At 51.8% G+C, this 22,286-nt stretch overlaps 1 protein-coding gene across 5 annotated transcripts in view; it reads left to right on the top strand.

The window, feature by feature from the left end:
- The window catches only part of SYN2 (synapsin II), a 131,505-nt gene that overhangs the window by 99,025 nt on the left and 10,194 nt on the right, over nt 1-22,286 (top strand). For 4 of the 5 annotated variants that reach the window (XM_060180685.1, XM_060180683.1, XM_060180684.1 and 1 more), the window contains exons 5-10: nt 326-415; nt 2,216-2,278; nt 4,008-4,150; nt 8,055-8,129; nt 8,499-8,601; nt 11,612-11,761. In XM_060180685.1, the coding sequence (XP_060036668.1) occupies nt 326-415; nt 2,216-2,278; nt 4,008-4,150; nt 8,055-8,129; nt 8,499-8,601; nt 11,612-11,761 (624 nt within the window). Of the gene's footprint in view, nt 1-325; nt 416-2,215; nt 2,279-4,007; nt 4,151-8,054; nt 8,130-8,498; nt 8,602-11,611; nt 11,762-11,948; nt 12,174-22,286 lie in introns of those variants that run through there. The other variant, XM_060180687.1, reaches the window with a different exon arrangement.

Here is a 22,286-nt window from a genome sequence, read left to right as displayed (position 1 = left end):
GGCTTCACTTCTTGGCAGTGTGGGGATTTTAGGCCTCATTCTCCACCTCTTCTCACCAAACCCCGTGGATGCAGAGATGGTCCAGGCCCTTGTCACTGCGCCTGGTATTGAGCAGAGGTGTTGTCGAGGCTGGTGGGGACTGAGTGGGTCTCAGTTCGCCCCCTCTCTGTTTCCCAAGACAGTTCTCGACTCTCATTCCTTGGGGATCGTACGCACCTGTCAGAGCCTCTGCGAGCTTTGCGAAGAGCCCACCCGGAGCACTAGCTCCAGGAATGTGTGGGCGAGACGGCTGTTTGATGCTGTTATATTTGCTTCCCGTTTGCAGTTTGCCCAGATGGTGGCCATCCACAAGACCCTGGGTGGGGAGAAGTTCCCCCTCATCGAGCAAACGTACTACCCCAACCACAAAGAGATGGTGAGTGACTGGGGGCTGGGGGGTGTCCACCTGGTGGTGTCTGCTCAGACCGTAGCCACCCAGGGGCTTCACAGAGGGCTCTGAGGTGGGAGGGTGGGGGACTGAGGGGCTGGACTCTGTTCACCCAACAATAGTCAGCCCATATCTGCGAGCTTGGGAGAACCGCTGCAGTTTCCAGTGGAGGGAATGGGGACACAGAACTCTGGTGGTGGGAATGGTGTGGAATTAGACCCCTCTTATCTGAAAATTTTGTTAATCATTATTAAATCACTAATAAAAAATTAAAAAGAAAAGAAAAATTTAAAAACACTTAAAAAATGTATGAGCCCAACAGCAGAGTCTCTGCCTTCAGGCCAGGCACGGTGGGGGCTGAGGAACCCTGAGGGGTCAGTGTTGGTTTCTCCAGAGCTTTCTGGGGGTCACCACAGCTGACTGGTGTGCCACCACCCAGTCCCAGCCTGAATTCTTCTTTTTTTTAAATTTCTTTATTGGGAATTAATGGTTTACATTCCACAGTAAATACAATAGTTTGTACATGCATAACATTTCCCAGTTTTTCATATAACAATACAACCCCCACTAGGTCCTCTGTCATCCCTTTTGGACCTGCATTCTTGCCCCCCCTCCCCACAGAGTCTTGTACTTTGGTGCAATACACCAATTCCAGTTCAGGTTCTACTTGTGTTTTCTCTTCTGATCTTGTTTTTCAACTTCTGCCTGAGAGTGAGATCATCCTATATTCATCCTTCTGTTTCTGACTTATTTCACTTCACATGACTTTTCAAGGTCCATCCAAGACAGCTGCCTCTGACTGAGCAAACACAATCCACTGGGCTCCAGGACCCAGGCTAGTCCTGCCCTGAGGTTGTCTCACCCACCTGTGTTGACACAGTGCATTTTAAAAAGTTTTCTCTGTCTTGGGGCCATTACACGGCACAAGGGCCCAGGTTCGAGCCCCCGGTCCCCTCCTGCAGTGGGAGATGCTTCACAAGTGGTGACGCAGGGCTACAGGTCTCTCCCTCTCTCTTTCCCTCTCTATCTCCCACTCTACTCTATTTCTCTCTATCTCTGTCCAGTAATAAATAAATAAAAATATTGGCGTTGGGAGGTGGCGCACTTAGTTGAGTGCATATGTTAAAAAGCACAAGGACCCAGGTTCAAACCCCTGGTCCCTTCTTGCAGTGAGTAAGTTCTGCAAGTGGCGAAGCAGTGCTACAGGTCTCTCTCTCTGTCTCCCTCCCCCCTCCATATATATATATATACACCCCTCCCTCCCTCTCTCTTTCTATTTATCTATCTCCCTCTCGATTTCTGGCTATCTCTATCCAATGAGTAAAGACAATTAAAAATAAGCAAACAAAAAGCTTAAGAAGTTTCCCTGTCTTGCTCCGCTTCCCTCGCCACCAGAGTTGGACACCATGCCGACATGATTCCTTCCAGTGGAATCTTTATTTTTTACAGAGAGAGCGAGAGAGAGACCACAGCACCACTCCACTACTCAGGAAGCTTCCGGATGTAGGTGGTGACTGGGGCCTCGAACCTGCATCCCTGTGCACAATAAAGGGTGCTCTTTACTGGGTGGGCCATCTCCCAGCACCTAAGTGGGGCTCGTAGGGAAGAGCCCATAGCCTCTCAAAAGCTGTGCGACACGGGCAAGCTGCTGTCCCTTTCTGGGCCTCAGTTGTTCTAGTTCCTAAAGCCTGTAGATTGCACTGGCTCTCCTGGGTGTCTCTCCACAGGTGTCCCCAGGGGGAAATACACACAGCTCTGACCCTCCCCTTCCTCTCTGTCCACTTCCAGCTCACCCTGCCCACTTTCCCCGTGGTGGTGAAGATTGGCCACGCGCACTCGGGCATGGGCAAGGTAAGAAAGGCACAGTGGCGACACAGGGGCCATCACATCACTCAGCTCCAGCTTTTTAAAATTTTTATTTAATGTGTTTTATTATTAGATAGAGACAGAGAGAAATTGAGAGCGGAGCAGGAGATAGAGAGGGAGAGAGACAGAGAGACACCTGCAGCCCTGCTTCACCGTTCGTGAAGCTTCCCCCCCTGCAGGTGGGCACCCAAGGCTTGAACCTGGGTCCTTGCTCACCGTCCTGTGAACACTCAACCAGGTGCGGCACAGCCTGGCCCCACTCTCCAGCTCTACCCATAGCAAAGATACGTGATAGCTCGGGAGAGTTACCCAGGCCCTTGGTGTCTGGGGGCATGCTGGGTCCATGGCTCCTGAGCTCTGAGAGGAGAGAAGCGGGGGTGGGGGGGTGGGGGTGAGTGCAGTGCTGGGGTGCCCCCCCCCCCGGGGACACACGGGCCCAGGTTTGCAGACGCATGGGGACTCAGCTTGTGTGTGCTGCCTTTTTGCCTACCTGCCTGACTTCCTGTCCTTCAAGCTCAAGCCACCTCGCATGCACTGGGGGCTCTCACAAGCTTCCCACAACACTCTCAGTACCCAGCCGAGACACTGATCACGGGCACTGCCCCCTCCATGGCACTGGGGACGGCACAGGGCTCCCCATTTGCTCAGGGCAGAGCCCCGGGGAGCACTGAGGAGGGGAATGCTGACATTCCAGACATGAGGGAAATTCAGGGTGAAACCATTGACAACAAGAAAGGCAGGTCGCAGGGCGCGAGCTTCTGGTTATCAAAAACTCGGTCCTGGGATCTAACAGGAAGTATGATGACTACAGAGAAGTCAGCTGTGTGCTGTGTCTGAAAGTATTTGTTTTGTTTAGACTGAGGTTTTTTTCCTTTTCTTTATTTTGGATAGAGACAGAGAAGTTGGGGAGGGGGAGGAGAAGAGAGGGCGGGAAAGAGAGACACCTGCTGCCCTGCGTCACCACTTGTGAAACGTTCCCCCTGCAGGTGGAGGACCAGGGGCTTGAAGCCGGGTCCTTGTGCGCTGTGACATGTGCGCTCAACCAGGTGCGCTACTACCCAGCCCCCTTTTGGGACGTTATTTCGAGAGTATATGCTCAGAGTTTTCATCACATGGGAAAACATCTTTCTTCCTTCTCCTCCTCCCCCTCCTTCTCCTGTGTCTATATGGAACAATGAGGGGGCCAGGCAGTGGCGCACCTGGTTATGAGCTCACATTACAGTCTACAAGGACCCAGGTTCAAGCCCCTGGTCCCCACCTGCAGGGGGAAAGCTTGGCAAGTGGTGAAGCAGGGCTGCAGGTGTCTCTCTGTTTCTCTCCCTCTCTATCCCCCCTCCCTTCTCGATTTCTCTCTGTCTCTATCCAATAATTAATTAAAAAATGGAACAGTGAGTGTTCGCCGAGTGTGGTGATAACTTTACAGTAAATGGAAGCTGTTCACCTTCCACATACAAGGTGATGTTTATAAACTCTATTTCTGTGAAACCGGGCAGCGGGGGGAAGGAATGGGAGTTAGAAACAGGAAAAGAAAAAAAAGTGATGTCTTATCCCACTGTGCCGGGAATCCAGGAACAAACTTATTGGGCTGAGTAGAAATAAGTTTTGTGACTTGATTTGATTTGCAAAGTCAGGCTCGGACCCCTTGCTGACTGACTCTGGTGAATCAGGGCCCCGTCTGCTCCCCGCCCTCCCCTCTGTCTCCCTGACCCCCCAGGTCAAAGTGGAGAACCACTACGACTTCCAGGACATCGCCAGCGTGGTGGCCCTCACTCAGACCTACGCCACTGCCGAGCCCTTCATCGACGCCAAGTATGACATCCGGGTGCAGAAGATCGGCAACAACTACAAGGCCTACATGTGAGTGGGGTGTCCGCCGTGCCCCCCCATGCCAGTCCTCAGGTGGCCTGAGGCAGAGGGGACAGTAACCGGGGGAGCAATAAACACGTGCTTCTTGGCACGGCCACGGTGGTGGCTGCCACCCCGGGACGCTGTCTCCGAAGGCTTTCTGTCTGTCACAGCCATCTTTGTCTCCTGCCATGGTCGTGACAGACACCCCACAGTGCCTAGCAAGCTTGGCAGTTATTAGAGCAGCGGCTACAGCTCGTTTTAAAAGAAAAAAATTATTTTACATTTATTTATTGGGGGAGCTGGGTGGTGGTTCACCTGGTTAAGTGCCCATATTACCATGTGCAAGGACCCAGGTTCAAGCCCCTGTTCTCCACGTTTAGGGGCATGATTCGTGGGTGGGGAAGTAGGTTTGTCTGCAGGTGTCTTTCTCTCTCCCTCTGTCTTCCTTCCTCCCTCTCTACCTCCCCCTCTTCTCTCAGTTTCTCTCTGTTCTGTCCAATAAAATGGAAAACATGGCCTCCAGGGGCAGTGGAGTCATAGTGCCAGCACTAAGCCCCAGCGATGACCCTGGAGGCAAAATAAATTTAAAAATTTACTGTTTGTCGGACAAAGAAAAGACCAGAAGGAAAGGGGAGATAGAGAGGGAGCAGAAGGAGGGGCAGCTGCAGCCCTGCCTCAGCACTCTTGAAGCTCCTACTCTGCACCCCACGGCCCCGGTTTTCTGAATCAGCTGCAGACATGCTTGTCTCTGGTTTGGATGGTCTTCTGCACAGTCACCGCCTGAGTGCTTCACAGCTGGTGGGGTCCACAGACTTCCGCCGATACCGTAACACAGGACAGGCTCCGAGGCTCCCGGTGCGATTAGCTCACCCTGAATCTCAGCTCCTGGGTCAGGGAGAGCCTGACTGTCGTGGGACCCGTGCCCTGGGCGTGTCTGTATGTCTGCTTGCCACGCCTAGAAAGTCAGGGAGCCCCCTACTCCCCCCAGTCTAGAAGAAGAACAAACTTCATCCTCCATTAGATATTCAAGAGTACAAGTGAATTGTAGGGCCCAGCTGGTGACGCACCTGGTTGAGTGCACACACTACAGTGCACAAGGACCTGGGTCCAAGCCCCTGGTCCCCACCTGCAGGGGGGAAGCTTCACAAGTGGTGAAGCAAGGCTGCGAGTGTCTCTCTGTCTCTCTCCCTCTCTATCTCCCCTTCCCTCTCAATTTCTATTTCTATCCAGTAATAAATAAATAAATATTTTAAAAAAACCAACCAAAATGCCCTTCAACAGATGATTGGATAAAAAAGTTATGGGACATATCCTCAACAGAATATTATGCAGCAATGAAAAAGGATGCTATTGTGTCCTTTGGGGTGAAGTGGGTGGAAGTGGAGAAGATGATGCTCATTGAAGCAAGTCAGGAGGTGAAGTACAACTACAGAATGGTGTCACTCATATAGAGAACATAGAAAATTGAGTATACACATGTGGAAAAAAAAACACAAAATATCAACCTATGTCCTAGGCTGTGCGTGAACTATAGTGGTTATCTATGGGGGTGGGGTGAGGACACAGACCTTTGGTGATGGGAGTGCTAAAAAACTATAAAGGAAGAATTATGACAATATATTTTAATATTTTAACATTTATTTACTTATTCCCTTTTGTTGCCCTTGTTGTTTTATTGTTGTATTTATTACTGTTGTTATTGATGTCATTGTTGTTGGATAGGACAGAGAGAAATGGAGAGAGGAGGGGAAGACAGAGATGGGAGAGAAAGATAGACACCTGCAGACCTGCTTCACTGCCTGTGAAGCGACTCCCCTGCAGGTGGGGAGCCAGGGGCTCGAACCAGGATCCTTATGCCGGTCCTTGTGCTTAGCGCCACCTGCGCTTAACCCACTGCACTACTGCCCGACTCCCTATGACAATTAAAAAAAAAAAAGACCTGTGACTTCCTGAGGACCATGAGTCCCGGGGGACAGCGCTGCCCTTACACAGAGCACAGCAGTGTCGGTGGGAATGGAAATAGTACTCAGCCTCCAAGAAAGAAAGAAAGAAAGAAAGAAAGAAAGAAAGAAAGAAAGAAAGAAAGAAAGAAAGAAAGAAAGAAAGAAAGAAAGAAAGAAAGAAAGAAAGGAAGAAAGGAAGAAAGACTGAATGATGGGTCCTTGGAGAGGGACATCCAAAAAAAAGAAAACTTAAAAAAATCTAGATGTGTCCTTGGCAGTAAGCATATTTGGATAATTTAAATATAGTTTCAATCCTTAACAGATTAACAATGAGTGTCTGAAGCAAGAAAAACACACTGAGTTTCTTATCAATCTACGAGATGACAGGTGTACATATGAAATGTTCTTCCGTCACAGGACAGGAATGATTCTATTAGGAACTTGGACAAAATAGTTGAGGCTCTGTAAGTATTTCATTGGACAGTCCTAAATTTAGCCTTTGGCATGAATAGAGGTTATTCAAGCATATATAGGGTCTTGTATTTGGCAAAAATAAATAAATAAAAATGAATTGTGATTCCAGCTGGGGAGATATGAATCCCCATCTGTTGCCTGGGATTCTCTGCTCCAGGCCAATTTTTTCAGAGAAACCGAGAGAGGCGTAAAGATACCACAGCACCGAAGCTTCCTCTTTCACTTCCATTTTTTTTAAGTATTATCTTTTTTTATTTATTGGATAGAGACAGCCAGAAATCAAGAGGGAAAGGGGAGATAGAGAGACACCTGCAGCCCCGCTTCACCAACTTGCAAAGCTTTTCCCCTGCAGGTGGGGACGGGGGCTCGAACTTGGGTCCTTGTGTGCTGTGTAACGTGTGCTCAATCAGGTGTGCCACCACCTGGCTCCAATTTTTTTTTTTTTAAAGTCAAGAGACTTGGCATTTTCTTTCCAAAGACAATGAATGTGGCCGCATTGGTCTAGGCTGAGCTGGTCCCTGTCCTGTGCCCACCACTCCCCTTTCCCCTCCCCTCTCCCCAGTCTTTGCCCTTCTCCCCTAGGGTGAGCTGGGAGCCCTTTCTCGGTGCCCCTTTCCTCTCACCCCTTGTCACAGTCTCCTCTTGTTTATTATTTATTTATTTATATTTATTTATTTACTTTCCCTTTTGTTGCCCTTGTTGCTTTTCATTGTTGTAGTAGTTATTGATGTTGTTGTTGTTGGATAGGACAGAGAGAAATGGAGAGAGGAGGGGAAGACAGAGGCGGGGGGGGGGGGAAAGAAAGACAGACACCTGCAGACCTGCTTCACTGCCTGTGAAGCGACTCCCCTGCATGTGGGGAGTTGGGGACTTGAACTGGGATCCTTACTCCGGTCCTTGCGCTTCACGCCACGTGCGCTTTACCCGCTGCGCTACCTCCCGACTTCCATCCTCTTGTTTATTTTTAAACTGCCTGCAGGGTTATCACTGGGGCTCAGTGCTTACATTACGAAACCACTGCTCCTGGGCAGCCATTTTTCCTTTTTCCTTTTTTTTCCTTTCTATTTTTATTGACAAAACAGAGAAATTGAGAGGGGAGGGGAAGATAGAGAGGAAGACAGACAGACACCTGCAGCCCTGCTTCACCGCTCCCGAAGTGTCCTTCCTGAAGGTGGGGAGCAGGGGGCTTGAACCCGGGTCCTTATGCATGGTGATCTGTGCCCCTAGCTGGATGCATTGCCACCTGGCCCCATGTTCACTTCTCTATTTTCTGCACATGAGTGAGACCATCCTGAAACTGTCCTTCGCCTCCTGACTTCCTTCACGGGGCGTCAGCTCTAGTTCCATCCATTTTATCCCAGAGGACACAATATCATTTCTTTTTTCATTGCTGAATAGTACTCAGGGCTCAGCAGACAGACAGACAGACAGACAGATGGTGGTCCTGAGGCTCTGTCTGTGGGGGATCATGGCCCGGCCTGGCCCCTGTTTTGTAGGCGGACCTCAATCTCAGGGAACTGGAAGACCAACACGGGCTCTGCCATGCTGGAGCAGATTGCTATGTCTGACAGGTGAGTGCTGCAGAGGCCGGAGGAGGAAGCAGGGCTGGAACTGAGTCCGTCCCCACTATCAGGGGCCTCTGGAATCAGGGTCACCCAGCTCTCGATGGCTTGTTAACGAGAGTTGGCAGGACTGGGCAGAGAAGACAAAGCCAGCAGCTTCGGGAGCTCCGAGAAAGGAGCAGTCAGGGAAAACTGCCTGGAGGAGGTGGAGACTGTTGAGGGCCAGATCTGGAAGAGCCCTGGGGAGCAAGTGTGTGCCCGATGAGAGTGGAAGGGGCGAGAGATGGGGCTGGGGGGGGGATGAGAGAGGCTGTGGGTTCAGGGCCAATGTGAGCTTGTGAGCTGAAACCTCGGCCTCAGACCCTGCCCACTCTCCAGGTACAAGCTGTGGGTGGACACCTGCTCAGAGATGTTTGGCGGCCTGGACATCTGTGCCGTCAAAGCCGTCCACGGCAAAGATGGGAAGGACTACATTTTCGAGGTGAGTGGAGAGTCAGAGCATTCAGGGAGAGACAGGCCCCCGGGCTGGAGGCTGGGCTCTCTCTTGGCTGGACGGGCCTGTGGGCGACCAGGCTGCTTTTTATTTCACTTGTTTTAATTGCTTCGGGGTTATCGCTGGGGCTCAGTGCCTCAGTGCCGACCCTCTTCTCCTGGGTCCTTTTTCCCTCTTTCTATTTGATTTGACAGGATGGAGAGAAATTGGGAGGAGGGAAAGATGGAGAGGGAGGGAAACAGGGAGGCATCTGCAGACCTGCTTCACCACTAGTGAAGCTCCCCCATCCCCTGCAGGTGGGGAACAGGTCTTTGCATAGAGTGACGTGTGAGCTCAACTGCCCAACTCCAGTCCCTGTTCTTAAGACCCAACTCTTTCTTTTAATTTTTAAAAAGATTTTATTTATTTATGAATGAGAAAGATAGGAGGAAAGAGAGAAAGAACCAGACATCCCTCTGGTGCATGTGCTGCCGGGGATTGAACTCTGGAACCTCATGCTTGTCTAGTGCCTTAGACACTGTGCCACCTCCTGGACCACTCTTTTAAATTTTTTATTATCTTTATTTATTTATTAGAGGGAGACAGTCTGTAATCAAGAGGAAAAGGGGAGATAGAGAGGGAGAGAGACAGAGAGATGCCTGCAGCCCTGCTTCACCACTTATGAAGCTTTCCCCCTGCAGGAGGGGACCAGGGACTTGAACCTGGGTTCTTGTGCACTGTGGTGTGTGCACTTAAGCAGGTGTGCCACCACCTGGCCCCCCAACTTTTCTGTCTTTTTGGAGATTTTTTTTCTTTGTTTTATTGGATAGGTCACAGTGAAATTGAGAGAGGAGGGGGAGAGACAGAGAGACGCCTGCAGACCTGCTTCACCACTTGTGAAACGTCCTCCCTGCAGGTGGAGAGCAGGGCTTGAACCCGGGTCCTTGTGCGTGGTGCTATATGTGCTTAGCCGGGAGCACCCCCCTCCACTCAGGCTGCATTTTGATGAGTCCCCCCGGGATCCAGAAGCCAGCTCAGTGGCTGCGCATGGCTGAACACACCCAGCAATGAGAGGGGTGTTGTTTCCAGCCAGCCTGACTGGTCCCCACCACCCCTCTGAGGCCGTGGCTCAGGAAAAACAGTAGTGACTGCTTGTCGGTGTTGGTACGCCCACCCAGGAGTCTTAGGGTCTGTCTGGTCACCAGGCAGATGCGGCTGACACCATGGGCAGCCAGAGGCTGAAGGTGGGCCGGAACACAGCTTGCTGGAATCTTCCCAGCATCCCTCAGGGGAGTCCTGGGCTGGGCCTGGACTCCTCTCATGGTCTCGCCACTCCCTTCCCTGCCTGCAATGGAGGCTGGAGCCTCTGGGACCTTCCCACACCTCCTTGCCCCGGCCTCGGCCTCCTGGCAGAGCTCACTGGGTTGGTGCCATTGGCAGAGGGCCGGTGCTGGGAGCCCAGGACTGACCTTCAGAGTCCTGTCCCTGCAGCCATCTAGACGGCCACACCAGCCCTCTCTGGGGGAGGGGACCCCACCTTCTGTCTGTGTGAGAACCTGTGAGCAGATGTTTGAAGGGGGACACACTGCTCTGGGGATGGGGGACAGGAAGCCCAGGACTGGCGGGACATGGGAGCCACATCCCAGAGCTCAGGCAGGAGTCCAGGCCGTGGGCCTGGTGTGGAGGAAGAAGGGGGCCCTGTGACCATGTGAGGGCTTCATGGAGGTGGCAGCAGGCCGGTCCTGGGCAGGGTCAGCCAGGGCCCTCCTAGCCCACCCTGAGTGTCTCCTTGTTCTCCTCAGCTCCCCCTGCCTCCAGCCACCAGCCCCCCTGCTCAGAGCCCTGGCTGGGAGTAGGAGAGGGAGAGTCTAGGACAGTGGGCTCAGCAGGAGGCGGAGAATCAGATTTATTGTTTATTATTTGTTTATTTATTTTTAAAAATGTTTATTTTCCCTTTTGTTGCCCTTGTTGTTTTTTATTGCTGTTGTAGTTATTATTGATGTCATCATTGTTAGATAGGACAGAGAGAAATGGAGAGAGGAGGGGAAGACAGAGAAGGGGAGAGAAAGACAGACACCTGCAGACCGCCTGTGAAGCGACTCCCCTGCAGGTGGGGAGTCAGGGGCTCGAACAGGGATCCTTACGCCGGTCCTTGCGCTTAGCACCATGTGTGCTTAACCCGCTGCACTACCGCCCGACTCCCTAGTTGTTTATTTTTATTAGTGATTTAATATTTGTTTGTGAAATCACAAGATAGCAGGGGTACCAGTCCACACCGTGCCCACCACCAGAGTCCTGTGTCCCCAGTCGCTCCACTGGGGGCTACAGCAGTTCTCCAAGGTTGCAGATAGGGGTTAGTTAGGGTCTCTGCAACTCTCTGTTTCTGTTTGTAGGTATTTGTTCATCTTTTCCTATGGCCCCGTCTTCTCTTCCTTTCCCAGCCCACCTACACCTATAACTACATCCAAACGTCCCTCCCTGTCTCCTCTTCTCTCCTGTTTCTGATGGAGTTGGAGTTCAGACCTCTCAGGTCATCTACCCCCGTCACTTCTCCCCCACTGGGAATATGGATCATAATTATTTTGGGGGTGCAGAAGGCTAGAGTTCTGGCTTCTCCACTGGACATGGGCATTGGCGGGTGGACCCACACCCCCAGGATCAACACCAGCTTCTCTGTTGCTTCAACCTTGGCTGACCATCTAGGGCTTTGCTCACCTACCCCATCCTAACCGGTCCCCCATGGTTGTCTGTCCCGCCAGCCATCTGTCTGTCCCAGGGCCTCGCATGCTCACCCTGTCCTAACTGGTCCCCCTGGCCATCTGTCCTGCTGGCTTTCTGTCTGCCCCAGGGCCTCACCCATCCACCCCGTCCTAACCAGTCCCCCTGGCTATCTGTCCCAGGGCCTCACCTGCCCACCCTGTCCTAAGCAGCACCCCCTGGCTGTCTGTCTCCCTGGCCACCTGTCTGTCCCAGAGCCTCCCGTGCCCACCCCGTCCTAGCGGATCCCCTCTGCCACCAGGTCATGGACTGCAGCATGCCGCTGATTGGAGAGCACCAGGTGGAGGACAGGCAGCTCATCACTGAGCTGGTCATCAGCAAAATGAACCAGCTGCTGCCCAGGACACCGGCCATGTCTCCTCAGAGGCCGCTGACCACCCAGCAGCCACAGGTGAGCAGTGGGGAGGGGCCGCGGGGCAGCCGGCACCCAGCCCGAGGATGGCGCTCCAGACTCCATGGCCCCAGGATGGGGCGGAGGTCAGGTACCCACAGGTCTGGGTGAACAGAGCAGTCTCCTCTGCCTCCTCCCCTCCCCAGCCTCCCCCTGCAATGCTGACTGTCTTCCCCTCCCCCTGCAGCTTTCCTCCCCTTGGGCAGAGATGCAGTGCTGGACTTCTGCCCGTGATCTTGAAGTCCCCCAGCCCGTTCCCCTGGAGACTTGGGGGTCTCCCACTTTTAAGCTTGAGGTCTTTAAAGAAGTGCTGGCCTGAGCTGCCCCCAGCCACTCACTGACTGTCAGGTTGGCCTCAGTGCCCAGGGAAGCTTTCTAATTTAACCAATTTTTAAAATTGATATGGTTTGTATTTTTCTGCCCTGTTGTTCTTCAGTTGTTGTGTTGTGAGTACAAGCCACGCTAAACTAAAGCCTTCACACAAATAAAGTCCCAAAACCTCAGAGAGTGCAATAGCGACTGAAGCCAAGACTGATGGAGCTCAACCGAAACCAGTCAGCCGAGCAACACCTCCAGTCCCAGAACAGAAACAAAACCAAAAGAAAAAAGGCAAAGCAAGAATTGATAGTTACACATATCAACTGCACTATAAATTCTAGAGAGAGTGAGAAGAGAGAGAAAAGGAGAAAAGAGAGACACACACACAGAGACAGACAGAGAGAGAGAGGGAGAGAGAGAGTCCACTCTGAGTCAGACTTCTTCCACAAGATAATTCACAAGCGAGTACCAGTGAATACAGAAAGAAAAATAAGAAAGAAAGAAAAAAAAAAGCAGTGAAAGGAAAGAGATTTTTTGGATCAGCCAGGAAGAGAGAAAAAGGAAAGTGGAGAAAGCCAGAAAAGCCAGTGTCTCCCGCAGTGGCCGGCACAGCCGCTCTCCCGAGACTGCCAGGCTGAAAGCAGCTTCCTTGAATGGCTCCCAGCAGTTGTTGTCTCCAAGCCGCCATATTGGCTCCGCTCCACACAGAAGCTTCTAGAATGGACCAAAGAAAGGCTGAGAGCTGGAGCCCGAGATTCTTAGTCTTGTCTAGATGGATTTTAAAAAGTATCTCCAAACCCTTCCCTGTTCTCCCAGACCTTGGTATGATGCCGTGGAAACAGTGGGCGGAAGAAGGGGTCCTTTTAAAACTGGAGGTGCCAGATGGTGGTGAATCTGGTTAAGCGCTCACACTGTAGTGAGCAAGAACCTGGGTTCAAGCCCCAGCTCCCCACCTGCAAGGGGAAAGCTTCATGAGTGGTGAAGCAGGGTTGCAAGTGTCTCTCTGTCTTTCTCCCTCTCTATCTCCCCCATTCACTCTTAATTTATCTCTGTCTCTATCCAATAATAAAAAACAAAAAGATTGAAAAGAAATTCTTTTTTAAAATTTTTATTTACTTATTCCTTTAGTTGCCCTTGTTTTATTGTTGTGGTTATTATTGTTGTTTTTGTTGATGTCGTTGTCGGATAGGACAGAGAAATGGACAGAGGAGGGGAAGACAGAGGGGGGAGAGAAAGAGAGACACCTGCAGACCTGCTTCAATGCCTGTGAACCGACCCCCCTGCAGGTGGGGAGCCGGGGGCTCGAACCAGGATCCTTATGCTGGTCATTGAGTTTTATGCCACCTGCACTTAACCCACTGCGCTACCACCTGACTCCCCAAAATAAATTCTTTTAAAAAAGGAAAAAAAGAAAAGGAGAAGAAAAAAAGACATTATAAACCAGCCTGCATCATTGGGTTCTGAAGCAAATGCCCTCACAGGTGTCTTATCATTTAAGAATCAGAGCCAAGTGCAGATTCAGGGAGGGCCCGCTGTGAGCCCAGCCGAGTCCCAGGCCACTCACGTGACATGCAGTCCTGCCCGTTTCCCCCCTTCTTTCTTTTTCCTTTGTTGGGGAGTGAATGGTTTACAGTTGACAGTAAAATACGGTCGTTGATACATGCATCACATTTCTCAGTTTTCCACATAACACTCTAACCCCCTACCTAGGCCCTCCACTACCATCATGTTCCAGGATCTGAGGCCCCCTCCCTCCACCCCCGCCAACCCAGAGTCCTTTACTTTGGTGCAATACACCAACTCCAGTCTAAGTTCTGCTGTGTGTTTCCCCTTCTGTTCTTATTTCTCAACTTCTGTCCGTGAGTGAGATCATCCCATCTTCATCCTTCCCTTTCTGGTTGATCTCACTTCACAGGATTCCTTCAAGCTCCATCCAAGAAGAGGTGAAGGAGGTGATTTCACCATTTTTAATAGCTGAGTAGTATTCCATTATGTATCTAGACCACAACTTGCTCAGCCACTCACCTGTTGTTGGACACCTGGGTTGCTTCCAGGTTTTGGCTATTGCAGATTGTTCTGCTGTGAACATAGCTGCCCATAGTCCTTTTTGGATGGGTGTGTTGGGTTCCTTAGGCTATATCCCCAGTCTATTTCTAGCCTTCTGAGAGTTCTACGGACTGCTCTCCACAGGAGTTGGACTAATTGACATTCCCACCAGCAGTGCAGGAGGGTCAGGAGAACTAACATGTGCTTGATTCTAGAAGCGCTATAAGGAGCTTGTGGGTGGGAGGGACAGGAGGGGTCCCCATGCCTTGTTCTCAGTCAGCCCCCTGGAGCAGAGGCAAGGACAGGACAGCTGCTGTCCCCTGAGCAGGGGACCCAGGGAAGGGCTGTGCTGCTGGACGCACAGAGCTGAGGGGCAGAGCCTTCTCCAGCGGCTCACCCCAGACCTCAGCCTGCCTGCCCTGCCTGCTCCATGGCCGCTACACGGGACCTGGCTGAAGAGCCCTTCAGGCGACTGTTCTCAAGGGAGCAGTGACACCTGGTGGCCAATGGTGGCCAAAGCCTGCAGGCCACGTCCCTGTCCCCAGTCTCCAGCCGGCTCTGCTCCTCAAGGAAACCTGCTGCAGGGGGTTCGGCCAGATGGACCCGCTGGTGGAGCCGGTGCAGCTGGCGTCCCTGCTGTCCCTTGAGGGGCTGCTCCCCTGCTTCATGCCTGACTCTGTGGCCTCCCTTTATCTTCTCAGACTTCCCAGAGCACAGGCCCAGGTGGCCATTCTGGGAGTTCAGACACTGCTGAATGTCCTGCCTACTTGCGGCTCAGGCCCATGGGAGTGACTCAAGGCTCGGCTTTTTTTTTTTTTAAAATTCTTTATTAGTGAGTTACTGTTGGTTTACAATATTATATTGGAATAACAGGTCTAATACCACACCGTTCCCACCACCGGAGTCCTGTGTCCCCATTCCCTCCACTGTAAACTGCAGTGATTCTCCCAGATCACAGATGTGTGTTGACTATTATTTCTAGAACTATCTATCTCTCTCTATATGCCCACTTTTAATTTTCCTTTAAAATTTTTATTAGTGGCTTAATTTGATCCACATAATTATGAGATAACAGAGGCCGAATTTCGCACTGTTCCTGTCACTCTTCCCTTCTAAGTCACACCTACTCCTTCCTTTTTTCCTCCTCTCTCTGGGTCCCAGTGGAATTGGAGTTCAGGTCATCTTCCCCTAACATTTCTCCCCCTCTGGAAGTATGAACCGAAACTCTTTATGGAGTGCAGAAGGTGGGAAGTCTGGCTTCTATAATTGTTTCTCCACTAGAAACAGGCGTTGGCAGGTGGATCCATAACCCCAGCCTGCTTCTGTCTTTCCCTAGTGGGGCAGGGCTCTGGAGAGGTGAGTTTCCAGGACACATTGGTGAAGTTGTCTGCCCAGGGAAGTCAGGTTGGTGTCATGCTAGCATCTGCGACTTGGTGGCAGAGGCTGCTCCAGAAGTGGCATGCGGAGCCCATGGTCATGGCCAGGAGCAGGTGGGGTGGGCCAGTGGTTAGTGACATTGCAAATGGGTGAATGGTGGGGGACTAGGGCTGTGGGAGCAGGTAACTTTCAAAATCTCTTTCCAGGGGCCAAGAGATAGTTTACCCGGTAGACTGCACACCTTACCAGGCACAAAACCCTGGGCTCATGCCCTGGCACCGAATGGGAACACCACAGACAGCTCAGGGAGAGCTCCGTGGTGAGTGGAGCAGGGCTGTGCTGTCATCACGTCTCTGGTGCTTCCTCCCCAGAAAAAAAAGTAGAGAAGTGGGTGATGGAGGCCTCCTGGAGGGTTCAAGTGTGTGCGCACACACACACACACACACACACACGCACACACACAGGCAAAAATTGCAAAGTGATCACTTGAAACCTCTCTCCAGAGCTGGGGTTTTGTGAGCAGGGACAGGAGTTTGGAACTCAGGGACTGAGGCCTTGGGCTGTGTAGGAGATTTCGTCAGCCCTTTTTCTTGTTATATTTTCTCTTTTCCCATCCCTTCCTTTCCCTCCTCTTCCCTCCCCTCCCCTTCTCTCCCTTCTTTTTTTCCTTTCTTTCCTTCTTTCCTTCTTTCTTTCTTTCTTTCTTTCTTTCTTTCTTTCTTTCTTTCAGATTTTATTTATTTATTAATGAGAAAGACAGGAGGAGAGAAAGAGCCAGACATCACTCTGGTACATGTGCTGTCAGGGATTGAACTCAGGACCTCATGCTTGAGAGTCCAGTGCCTTAGCCACTGCGCCACCTCCTAGACCACTCTGTCTTTTTCCTTCTTTCTTTCTTTCTTTCTTTCTTTCTTTCTTTCTTTCTTTCTTTCTCTCTTTCTTTCTTTCTCTCTTTCTTTCTTCCTTTATTTTTTTCTTTCTCTCTTTCTTTCTTCCTTCCTTCCTTCCTTCCTTTCTTTCTTTCTTTCTTTCTTTCTCTCTTTCTTTCTTTCTCTCTTTCTTTCCTGCTGCCAGGACTTCTTGACTATGCAGTTCTGCTGCTCCTGGTAAACTTTTTGCTTTTTCCAGATAGAGAATGAGACAGAGAGGAAGAGAGTAACTAAGAGAGAAAGAGAGGGGCCTGGTGGTGGCACACCTGATTAAACTCACATAATACCATGTGCAAGGACCCACACAAAGACCTGGGTTCAAATCTCCACTTCCTACTTGCAGGGGGGACGCTTCACGAGCAGTGAAGCAGGTTTGCTGGTGTCTCTCTGTCTCTCTCCCTATCTTTCCCTTCCTTCTCAACTTCTCTATCCTGCCAAGTAAAATTAAAAAAGAAAAAGAAAAAAAGCCACTAGGAGTAGTGGATTCATAGTGCCAGTACTGAGCCCCAGGGATAACCCTGGAGGCAAATAAGTAAATGAGAGAGGAGAGGCAGCATAGCACTGCTCCACCACTCAGGAAGCCTTCCCGTGCACAGTGCTTCCTGTGGTAATAGGCACATGGTGTGTGTGTGTGTGTGTGTGTGTGTGTGTGTGTGTGTGTGTAGTGGGGGGGAGACTCAAACCCAGGTCCTTGCGTATGGTAAAGTGTGCAGGCTACCCAGTGAGCTCCCTCCTGGACCCTGGACACCAGTCATTTTTTTGACTGGCTCTCTGTGCCAAATGAGATATAAGCCAACTATTTCTAGCTGCCAAGGTTTAGAAAAGGTGAATTCTCAGGCGCTCCGGGGGAGAGTAGGACTGAGAAGCTTTGTGCAGAGTCTAGTGTGTGTGTGTGTGTGTGTGTGTGTGTGTGTAGAGGGGGGTTTGCATTGAGAGGGGATGGGACATGGACCCAGGCAGGCAGGCAGGCAGGGGACTGGGAGGGCTTCTCTGGCTGAGCAGAGGTGAATCTAGGGCCAGTGTGAGGTTTCCTGCTTCCCACAGCAGGGCCGCGAGGGACCCCGCTCCCGAGTGAGCACTGTGAGGGGAGGATTCTTAGAGGCAGGTTGGACCTTCACCAGGCCCCCTGTCCTCAGCAGACTATTAAGGGAAACAGACTATTTTGGGGCTGAACTAGCTTGTCAGGGACATCTTTAATCACTGGAGCTGACACTGTGACCTCGGGTGGCCTGGCCCTTAGTGCCCCCCTGGGTCCCCTGGGCTACCCCCCAGGGACATTGCTTGTGTCCTTGAGAAATCACTGATGGTGGGAGCCTCCACCTCCCTGAGCCAGGAGGAGAGGCTGGTCTCCTGCATCTTGGCTGCCCTTGTCCTGGGAGGACGTTGGGCTCAGGGGTTTGGGGTTTTGGGGGCAGAGCCCAGAGCCACTGCAAGGTGCCCAGGAACGCTGTGCCCTCTGCAGCCACTGAACCTCCCTGACCGACAGGCCACATTCCTTCCTGCTGCCTCATTCCCCCTGGGGTCCGAGGCCTGATCAGAATAGTTCTGGGGCATATCCGGCTTCTTTCCTGGGGCCTGGCCCTGAGACCCTTTCTCCAGCTTCCTGTCTCAGATGTGCTGAGTCAGCACAGGGCTTCCTCCTGGGGGCAGCGGGGGGCCAGGCCAGCAGCCCTTGGGGCTGAGTCACTCCAGCCTTTCCTTCCTCTGCTTCCCATCCTGCTGAGCCCACACATTACAGCAAACCCCCCCCCACACCACCCCCTTTATCTGCCCAGAGCCACGGGCTGGCCAAGTCAAGCTGCCTGTGACAGAAACCCACAGAGCCCAGGCTGTGGCCTTTCCAGTCACCTGGGAGCTGGGAGTGACTTTCTGTAGGGACTTTTCTGCGCCTGCGGGGACCTTGCCAGGACTCACTGGTAACAGGCAGAGGGGCTATCCCGCCCCAGACATAGTGACTACCTGTGTGAGGAAGGTGCCCAGCATCCTCTCTTCCACTACAGGGGTCCGAGTGTTAGAGCTCCCTTCCTTTGGCTAAACGCTTAGGGTTGTTCAAATATCTGCAGGATTGATGCTCAGTCAGACATTGCTACTGCACCCTGTACTTTGACATTTAGAGAGCATTTTCTCTTGGGCTGGGGACACAGCACAGGGGTCTGCAAAAGCCTCTCCTGCCTGAGGTTCTGAGGGCCCAGGTTCAATCCCCAGCACCACTATCAGCCAGAGCTGAGCAGGCCTCAGGATAAAATAAAAATAATACTAATAATAGCATTAATAATGATGATGATGATGATGATAATAATAGTAATAGGGCAAGGGAGGCAGCATAGTGGTTCTGTCTCCTGCCTGAAGCTCTGAGATCCCAGGTACAATCCCAAACACCACCATCAGCCAGAGTCGAGCAGGATTCTGGTTTAAAATAAACATCACAAAACTACATAAATGGTTATCCCCAAGCTGGAGGGATAGCATAATGGTTCTGCAAAAAAGACACTTCTGCCCAAGGCTCCAAGGTCAATCCCTAGCATCACCATCAGCCAGACCTGAGCAGGGCTCTGGTCTTTCTATGTCTGTCTCTCTGTAACTCTCTCTCATTAAAATAGTCCTTTTTTTTTCTTTCCCTCCAGGGTTATTGCTGGGCTCAGTGCCTGCACCATGAATCCACCGCTCCTGGAGGACATTTTGCCCCCCTTTTGTTGCCCTTGTTGTTGTAGCCTCATTGTGGTTATTAGTATTGCCACTGTTGATGTTGTTCGTTGTTGGATAGGACAGAGAGAAATGGAGAGGAGGGGAAGACAGAGAGGGGGAGAGAAAGATAGACACCTGCAGACCTGCTTCACCACCTGTGAAGCGACTCCCCTGCAGGTGGGGAGCCAGGGGCTCAAACCGGGATCCTTACTCTGGTCCTTGCGCTTTGCGCCACATGTGCCCAACCCACTGTGCCACCGCCCGACCCCCTAAAATTGTCCTTTTTAAAAGCTCATTCTCTGCTTCATGTACCAGCAAAGAGCGTGCAGATGACTTCTCCAGGGTCGTGCAGCTTGTGGGCAGCAGAGCCGGCTTTTGTGTCCTCACCCAGGAGGCTCTGTGCAGCCCACTGCTACTTTACTGCTCCCAGCAGAGCCCCGGGGGTGGGGAGAAGAATGGCGGACCCCACTAGGGAAAGACAGAGACAGGCTTGGATGTGGATCCACCTGCCAATGTCCATGTCCCATGGGAAAGAAATTACAGAAGCCAGACCTCCCACCTTCTGCACCCCATAAAAATTCTGGTCCATATCCCCAGAGGGGAGAAATGTTAGGGGAAGATGACCAGAGGACTCTGAACCCCAATTCTATCAGGATCTGGAGAGAGAAGAGGAAAAAAGGAAGGACACTCAGAAGTAGTAACAGGTGTAGGTGTGACTTCGAAAAGAAGAGAAGTCAAGACCATAGGGGAAAAAAGGGCAAATATATAAAAATATAATTACAGAAATACTACTCAACCCATATCTGTGACCTTGGGAGAACCACTGCAGATACCAATGGAGGGAATGGGGACACAGAACTCTGGTGGTGGGAACGGTGTGGAATTAGACCCCTGTGAGCTTATAATTTTGTAAATCAGGATGCAATCACTAACCAAAAAATTAAAAAGAAAGACTGGGGGAGCTGTGTCTTTGTGGCTCTGGTGGGGAGCCCCACTATCTCCTGACCAGGCTGGCCTTGACTTCCAGCTTTCCTGCTTACTCAGGCCCAGTGGACTCGGGGTGGACCTCCAGTCAGTTGCTGTTTTGTCAGTGGGAGGGGGGGTCTGGGGCTTTGTCCTGCAGAGACAGTCCTTCTTCCCACGTGCGTGTGCGTGTGAGCTTGTGCAGCTGGGCATGGCCGCTGAACTTGAATTTGTACCTGTCTGAGTCAAGCCAGCTCCCTTCCTTCCTCCCTTCCTCCCTCCCTTCCTCCCTTCCTCCCTCCCTTCCTCTCTTCCTCCCTCCCTCCCTCCCTCCCTTCCTTCCTTCCTTCCTTCCTCCCTTCCTCCCTCCCTCCCTCCCTTCCTTCCTTCCTCCCTCCCTTCCTCCCTTCCTCCCTCCCTCCCTCCCTTCCTCCCTCCCTTCCTCCCTTCCTCCCTCCCTTCCTCCCTTCCTCCCTCCCTTCCTCCCTCCCTTCCTCTCTTCCTCTCTTCCTCCCTTCCTCCCTCCCTTCCTCCCTCCCTTCCTCTCTTCCTCTCTTCCTCCCTTCCTCCCTCCCTTCCTCCCTCCCTCCCTCCCTCCCTTCCTTCCTTCCTTCCTTCCTCTCTCTCTTTCTTTCTGTTATTGTTTTTTTTTTCCTCCTACAGGGTTATCGCTGGGGCTTGGTACCAGCACTATGAATCCTGGAAGCCACTGTTTCCATATTATTGGACAGGAGAGAGAGAAATTGGAGAGAGGAGGGGGAGACAGAGAGGGAGAGACACCTGTAGACCTGCCTCACTGCTTGTGAAGCATCGTCCCCACCTTCCCTCCCACCCTGCCCCTCGCAGGTGCGGAGTGGGGGCTTGAAACCCTGTCCTTGCACAGACCCTTGTGCTTAGTATTCTGTACCCGGTCCCCCCCCCCCCCCCCCGCCCCAGCCAGCTTCCTGAGGGAACTCTGCAGCTTTCTGTGGCTTCAAGTCCCTGCTGCGGCCTGGCTCCAGGCCAGCCCTGGGCAGTGACGCCAACGTCACCAGACTTCTGTGGGCTCCCCGCCGGCTCTGGGTGGCTGGGGATGGCTCCCATGCTGGCCAGGTCCCGCTGGGAACAGGCCCCCAGCCCCTCACAGACAGGCCTGTGGGAGGAGCCAGGGAATCTGGGCTGGGGATGGTCCTGGGGGACTGGGCGTCTTCACAAGCCCGAGAAGGGAAGAGACGTCCAGAGAGGCGCCTTAGGCCATTCCCAGGCTCCAGCCCAGAGGAGCTCTGGGTCCCCGTCCCTCTCCAGTGGCTTGCCTGTGTATTTCTGTGGCTGAACAGAGCTGGCAGCAACTGCCATGGTGGTGAAGGCCTCTCCAGGCTTATCCTGTAGCATCTGAGTTCTGCCTTCAGAGCTTAACCTTCCAGGCCTTGGAGGTTTGTCTCGGATCAGCCATCAATGCTGGGGTGGGGACTGGCGGCCACCAGTTCTCTGTTCCCTGCCTCATCTCTGTTGGGACTTCCTCAGGCTTCTGGGTGAACACACTGCCTCTCCCTCTGTCTCTGGTCTCTAGAAAGTTCTCCTGAGAAATGAGAGTTTGACGTTTCTGGAGCTTGGCTCCTGAGTCCTGGCTGTGCCCTGCAGCTCTCTGAGCTGCCAAGCCCGTGTGTCTGACAAGACCTCTCTCTGGAAGGAGAATTCCACAGGGCTTTTTCTTATTACTATTCTTTTGTTAGTGACTTAATATTGATTTACAAAATTATAAGATTACAGGGGTATAATTCTGTACTGTTCCCACCACCTGAGTTTTGCATACCTATTTTCTCCATTGGCAACTGAAGTGGTTCTCCCAACATGACAAATATGGGCTAACTATTATTTATTTTTTGAAAAATTTATTTATTTATTTATTATTGGACAGAGACAGAGAGAAATTGAGAGGAGGTGGGGAGGCAGAGAGGGAGAGAGAGACATCAGCAGTCCTGCTTCACCACTCCTAAAGCTTTCCCCCTGCAGATGAGGACCAGGGGCTTGAACCTGCATCCTTATGCACTGTAATGTGTGTGTTCAACCAGGTGCATCACCACCTGGTCCCTGACTACTGTTTCTATAACAGTCTAGCTATATTTATATATATTTGCCCATGCTTTTTATGGTTCTGCCTTCTCTTCCTTTCGAAGTCACACCCACACCCCTTACTACTTCTGAGTGTCTTTCCTTTTTTTCCTCTT

The sequence above is a fragment of the Erinaceus europaeus genome, chromosome 21 (assembly GCF_950295315.1).
Source record: "Erinaceus europaeus chromosome 21, mEriEur2.1, whole genome shotgun sequence".
Taxonomy (NCBI): domain Eukaryota; kingdom Metazoa; phylum Chordata; class Mammalia; order Eulipotyphla; family Erinaceidae; genus Erinaceus; species Erinaceus europaeus.
The sequence above is the reverse complement of the archived record's forward strand: the minus strand, read 5'-3'. Positions and strand labels throughout refer to the sequence as shown.